This window comes from Orycteropus afer, unplaced genomic scaffold (assembly GCF_000298275.1).
Source record: "Orycteropus afer afer isolate SDZICR_OR568_19922 unplaced genomic scaffold, OryAfe1.0 scaffold00040, whole genome shotgun sequence".
Taxonomy (NCBI): domain Eukaryota; kingdom Metazoa; phylum Chordata; class Mammalia; order Tubulidentata; family Orycteropodidae; genus Orycteropus; species Orycteropus afer.
In genome coordinates this window covers 9,069,478-9,076,380 of record NW_006921627.1, presented here as the reverse complement: position 1 = coordinate 9,076,380, position 6,903 = coordinate 9,069,478, and the positions used below count along the sequence as shown (strand labels likewise).

Below are 6,903 nucleotides of genomic sequence, written 5' to 3'. Positions count from 1 at the left end.
AAAAAAAAAAAAATGAAAGAAAGAATTATGCCAGGACAACAGGTATAAACTGAGACTAACCCAGGCAAATCAGGACTCACCATCACCTAACCTAAGGGAACCAGGAGAATGTATTAGTCTCAGTTCCTACATGCCTTTCACAGAGGAATCTAGCTAAACAAAGGTTGGTTCTGGGGTTAAATATAGCTTCTCCTTCAGCATCATCAAAACCTTTCATCAAAAGCCTTGTCATTAGATACCGAACCCATGATCCAGCTCCATCTTGGAGCTAGGTCAAGTGACCATTCAGCCGAGAATAACACCAACAGAAGAAGGAAGAAGATTAGTGTCATCTGGCCTGTGTCTGGCTGCCACTGCCACTTCGCCCCAGGCAGACTTACTTCAGCTTACCCTGACTCTGCCACCATCATTTCTCTCTCAATGAATACTTTCTGTATCACAAAATTAAAGACAAATTCCAACAAGCTCCTCTGCCCTGTCCCTCCAAACACAGGCACCCAGGCCTGTCCTCAATCATCTCCTCTCCTTGATAAACTCATCTATCCCCCAAGTCTTCCCTTTCACCTCTAAGCAACTATCCACTCCACAACCTGTAGTTCTCAAACTGTCTGCATTTGCATCTCATCTCTGCCCCAGTTGCATGACCTTAGGAATGTGTCTGAACCTCTCAGTTTTCCCATCTACAAAATGGGGACAACTATAATACTTATCTCACAGGTTTGTTGAGAGAATTAAGTGAGTTATATATGTAAAGCATTTAGAACTATGCCTGACACTTACTAGTTGTTCAATCAGTGTAGATTATTATAATGATTATTATGATCATCATCATAACCATTCATTATTATCGAGCTATTAGGGACATTTCCCATTGTGCTGTTTTTCAAGTTCCCCAAATCCCTTAACAACTTAACTCATCACCTCGCCACTCCCCAAACCTCCCAAGGTCACTTCATTATCTCTGCAAATGGTCCCAACAATGTTCTCCCAGCTATTAAAACTCAAAACCCTTGGATCTCCTTTGACTATTATTATCTTTTTTGACTCTCTCCTCCCTGCCTTTATTCAGCCTATTTGAGCAGCATCTACCTTTTTGGGGGTAGAATTCATTCTTTCCTTTCTATTCCATTCTAGTTCAACTCCTTATTAACTCCCATGTGGATTATTCATTTACCAAAGGTTTATGGAGCACCTGTTCTGAGCTAGAAGTCCCTGGGTGGTACAGACTGTTAACACACTTGGCTGCTGACCAAAAGGTTGGAGGTCTGAGTCCACTCAGCGGTGCCTAGGAAGAAAGGCCTGGTGATGTATTCTGAAAAATAAGCCATTGAAATCCCAATGAAGCACAGTTCTGCTCAGACACACATGGGGTCATCATGAGTCAGAATTGACTCAGCAGCAACTAGGATTATTAGTTTTTAAGGTGGGAATAAAGGACTCTGCAGATGGGAGAACCAGGGTTTTTCATGGGTCATCTACAGGCCACTGAAGTGGCCCAGGATAACGGTAAGTTTTGTGACAGGGATGAGGAAATGAACTAGGTGTCATTAAGTCTGTAATGAGTAAGAAAACTTGTCAGGGACGTCAATAAGAGACATGTCAACAAAAGAAGGGGTAGCTAAGCTTTCATAACAGAGTGGAGGCAATTATAATAGCCTCCTGGCTCTCTACTTTCTTCACTTAGACTGAGCCTAGAACCAAATTATTCTTTCCCAAGTGCAAACTTAGGCGCTCTGGTGACATAGTGCCTAAGGCATTTGACTGCTAACCAGAAGGCTGGTGGTTCAAACCCACCAGCCACTCCTCAGAAGGAAGGTTGGGCAATCTACTTCCGTAGTGATACCGCCTCAGAAACCCAAGGAGGGGTTGCTGCTATGAGTCAGGACGGACTTGACAGGCAGTGAGTTTGGTTTTGGTTTTGGAAGTACAACTTTGATTATATCACTTCTTAATCAGTTCACTGATAATCAGGGTGCTCTGCCATATGGACCCACTAACTTCTCACTAATTCACGCCCAAGTAAACACTAAATTCCAATCAGACTGAGAGCATACCTCTAACCATCCAGCACCTTCCAGCAAGTTAGAAGAAAGCACCACTTTTTTTCTGGATGATTGCAGCTAGGGGTACTAGCTTGGCAAGGGAGAGCAGTTATGGGAATTTCCTCTGGGTGGATGCAGCCCCATGCCACACACACAACTTGGTGAGCAGAATGTGGGCTGAATTTCATATGTGGTTGCTGTTATTAGTTGCCGTCAAGTTGATTTCAACTCATGGTGACCCCATAGGCACAGAGTAAAACTCTATAGGATTTTCAAGACTGTGACTTTTCAGAAGCAGATCACGAGGTCTGTCTTCTAAAGTACCAGTTGGTGGGTTCAAAATGCAAACCTTTCAGCTAGTAGTGGAGCACTCAATTTGTTTGTGCCACCCAGGAACTTCTTTGGATCCATATAAAAAAAAAGAAAAAAAAAAAAAAGCCAAACTCGCTGCCTTTGCATTTATATGTTGTTGTTGTTATGTGCCGTCAAGTTGGACCCGACTCATAGTAACCTCTCCTTGGGTTTCCGAGGCAGTATCTCTACGGAAGTAGATTGCCCAACCTTCCTTCTGAGGAGTGGCTGGTGGGTTTGAACCACCAGCCTTCTGGTTAGCAGTCAAGTGTCTTAGGCACCAGAGCTAACTTTATTCTGCACACATATACATCTCCCCAAAGGAGAAGCAGGGCAGTTGTCACTCCTGCAACTGAGAAAAGGACATGTTTGGAGGGTGGTACTAGACTGGTCCAAGGACAAGGAAATGATGAAGGGGAGTTAACTATGCAAGTGCTTAAGATAAAAAGAATAGTCACAGTAAACAGGGATAATCTAGATAGTCCGTAACAAGAATGTAAGTATTTGCTTTTGATAATCTACATGGTTTGCTTAAGTATACTTATTGACTTAGGATTTTTTGTTTGTTTGTTTCAATCTTCCCAGATCCCTGAAGGCAATGAGCAGCCAGGATGGCTGACAAGGGGTAACTGAACAGGCTTTCAGTTCCAGGAATCCTGCAGGAAAGAAAAGCATTTGCACTCTGGATTCAGGGTCCAAAAAACATTCTGAGGTTTGTTTTGCGTGACAGTGAGTCCCTGGCACCAAATTATTTCAGAGTGATTAAGTTGAGAATAACATGAAAAGGAGGAACTGACCTTTGGAAAGAAGGAAAGAGAAGTGAATTAGAAGGGGCGTCAAGGCACGTTTGGTCCCAACTGAATGAAAGAATTGAGGGAGGGGTGATTTAGACAGAACTGCTACCATTTTAAGGCCTGAGGAGGCTGAGCCAGTTTGACGAGCCCCTGGTAACTCTCAAAGGTAACTCTCCCTGTCAGAGTCTTGGTGTGGTCTGGGTGCTCTGCTAAGAAGTGACAGTAGACAACAACTCAGAAAGGGATCAAAATAGAAGATCCTGGGTAGAGTGGGAAAAAAATGTGGAACAAAACTCAAAATCATAAAATAAAAAGACCAAGCTTACTGGTCTAATAGAGCCTGGCAAAACCCCCCAAACTATGGCCCCTAGGTACCCTTCAGGCCTGAATTGAACTTACTGTCATGGTTTCCAGCCAAACAATAGACAGACCCACAAGGGGAACAATTATACCTGCTATGTACAATCGTAGAACAATCAACCCTAGGAGATCAGAAGGGCAGCATTTGCATAGGAAGGTAGCTCAGAGGGCAGGAATACATAGGAAAGGACACAGGGAAAAGGTCACCACAGGGAGGAAGTGGGAAGAGAGTTGTTACATAACGGGTGAATTAATTTTATGAAACAAAATGTGTATGAACTTTTGAATGGAAAATGAATTTGCTCCATAAACCTTCACCCAAATCACAATTCAAAAAAAAAAAAAGTGACAGTGGTGCTGGGATCCCCAGCTAGATACATCCCCCCAAAGGCTTCCTTCTCAGTGAAGTGGCTCTGAACATATTTGCATAGTCAATGTCCAACCTAGCTGGTGTCCTCAAAAGGAGAGTTTTGGGAACTGACAGTCTTCTCTCTGTCACTCACTCTCTTGCCCTGTATCACTCCTTCCTGCTTCCCTGTCTGCCTGTCCTTTATTCTGTTCTTCAAACACTTACTCATTCATCTATTTATTCATCTGTTTAACTTCTATGTGCCAGACATGGGGCAATAGAATGGTGGATAATACTCTCATGGAACTGCCTCTTATGAAATTCATCTTCCCAAAAATTGTGCTACAATAAAATACAAGTCTTATGAGAAGGGATGTAGAGAGTGCTGTTTTATGTGTCAATTTCTCTAGGCTATAACCCATTGTCATCGAGTCAATTGCAACTCATAGACACCCTATAGGACAGAGTAGAACTGCTGTAAATCTTCACAAAAATAGTCTGCCTGCCTCATCTCTTTCCCACAGAGCAGCTGGTGGGTTTAAACCACCAACATTTTGGTTAGCAGCCCAATGCTTTAACCACAGCGCCACCAGAGTTCCTTTGGCTAGTCTACAGTACCAAGTTATTGAATCAAACACACTAATCTAGATGTTGCTGTGAAGGTATTTTGTAGATATGATTAACACACACAGTCATATGACTTTAAGTAAAGGGGATTATCCTCAATTATGTGGGCACACTTAATTCAATCAATCAAATGACCTTAAGCCCAAAGCTGAAGGTCCTGAGGAAGAATAAGTTCTCCCTGCAGACTGCAGTGTCAGGTCCTGCCTGCCCTACAGCTTTTGGATTTGCTCAACTAGAGCCCACAGCTGCATAATATATATATAGATATAGATATAATATGTAAAACCTTGTATATACATATTATATATGTAGATATATGTAAAGAGAGAGATCTATGTATCTTAAAAAGCCCTAATGTCAATATGGTTAAGCTCTTGGCTGCTAACTGAAAGTCCAGGATTTCAAACTCACCAGCCACCCACAGGAGAAAGCTATGGCAGTCTACTTCTGTAAAGATTATAGCTGTGGAAGCCCTATGGGGTAGTTCTACTCTGTCCTATAAGGTCACTGTGAGTCAGAATAAACTCAGTGACCATGAGTTTTGATATATATCTTACTTGTTCTTTGTCTCTGGTAGAACTCTGACTGATACAAGTGTTAGGTGCTTTATGCCTCTTTCTCTCTTCTTTTCTCCCCTCCCCCACTTCACTCTTCCCTTTCTGCTCTTATCCCCATATAAACTCCTTCTCCCTGGACTCTGACTTCTTTCCTCCTTTTTTTCTGTCTCTACCTCTTTCCTCTTCTTTTGTCTTGTCTCCCTTTCTCTGATTTCCTTTCTTCCTCTTTCTCTTCCTGTCTTTCCTTCCATCTGTCACTTTACCTTACCCTAAAACCTGATCATGTTAGGTTACCACTTTAAAAGACACTTTTCTCAACTCCAGTCCAGCATATGTGCAGACACATTCACACACACACATGTGCAGTTACACACAGGCTCACACACTCAATACCTCACTTCAGAAGTCCAAGCATTTGATCCCTGTCATTTGAGGAGCAAGGGGAAAATAGTCACTTCCTTTCACTGAAGTCAGATGCAGAAACACATACGAGTCAAGAGAGTGAGTTTCATGGTGAGCCAGAATTCATTGAATCTTACTCAGAACTTTAAATGAGGAGGTTACCATTTGCCACATATTAGTTTATAGATCCCTTTCTGCATATATTAATTACTGCACTGTACCATCACAGCCCTATGAGGAAGCTGAGAAAGGTAAGCACTTGCTTATAGTCTTGCAACCGTGATGGCCATATCAGGATGTGATCTAAGGTCCTCTAACAAAAAACAAAAAAACAAACTCACTGCCATCAAGTAGATCCGACTCATAGCAACCCCTCCATGGGTTTCTGAGGCACTATCTCTAAGGAAGTAGATTGCCCAATCTTCCTTCCAAGGAGTGGCTGGTGGGTTTGAACTGCCAGCCTTCTGGTTGGCATTTAAATGCCTTAGGCACTATGCCACCAGAGCTCCCATGAATTCATGATAGCAACTCACAGCAAAATGGAAGTGAGATCTTTGCTCCTGAGACTGCCAACCTCTATGTACCAGCCCTTGCCACATATGTCCTAAGGAAAGGGCTATAATAGGTATTTCTGCACCTCTCAGGGATTCTTAATGTGAGCCTCAGTTTCTCTGCCTGCACTTCTGTGGATGTGATCACATATGTTCATGCACACACACTACTCCATAGGCACACCCAGCTCTCCTTCCCCAAAATGCTTGTTCTGATCTCCCTCTCTACTTAACTAATCTCCATACTTACCTCTCATTTGGAGGCACAGAATTTAATGCCAAATGCTTAAATTAAGATGAGAATATAAACCCTCGTCTATTTTCTCTTCCCTCTGGGACCCTGTTTCTACTTCTTATGTGTGTCCCACACACACACCCATCCCCTACAAGTTGGTGTTATCAACTTACTCAGATGTTGAAGTTCCACCTCCAAGTGAGAGAGTCTCTTTATCACTGCCCCATCCCATTCAGCCAAAGGCAAAGGAAGATCCCTGTGGACCATACCCACAATCAAGCTTTGTAAGGTTCCTTTGGTATAAAACCCCAGAAGGATATTGACAGCAATGACTAGAGTCAGCCCAATGCAGAGGGCTTTGGGGAAGTTTCTCCGAAGCATCATCTTCTGCCTGAGGCTCTCCCAGGTCCCTGCAGGGTTGAGCAGATCACTGCCCAGGCAGGCTGAGACTCGGAATCTAGTGTTCTTTGTCTCTGGCTGGATGACACCCTGCCTGCTGAAGCAGATGTTCTCTGGCTGGGAAAGCTGTCACAAGTTGCCAGCTTCTCCCTGAACAGCGTCAGGTGTGTGGACTGTGCTATGGTAGCCACCCAGTGATTAAGTAGGTCACCTGGAAACACCTTGCAATGCCTCAG

The 6,903-nt window shown here is 43.2% G+C and overlaps 1 protein-coding gene across 1 annotated transcript in view; it reads right to left on the bottom strand.

The window, feature by feature from the left end:
• The window catches only part of GALNT8 (polypeptide N-acetylgalactosaminyltransferase 8), a 74,251-nt gene extending 67,599 nt beyond the window's left edge, over positions 1 to 6,652 (bottom strand). The window contains exon 1 of the mRNA XM_007937191.1: positions 6,442 to 6,652. Within this exon, the coding sequence (XP_007935382.1) occupies positions 6,442 to 6,652 (211 nt within the window). The remainder of the gene's footprint in view (positions 1 to 6,441) is intronic.
• Between the last annotated feature and the right edge of the window lie 251 nt (positions 6,653 to 6,903).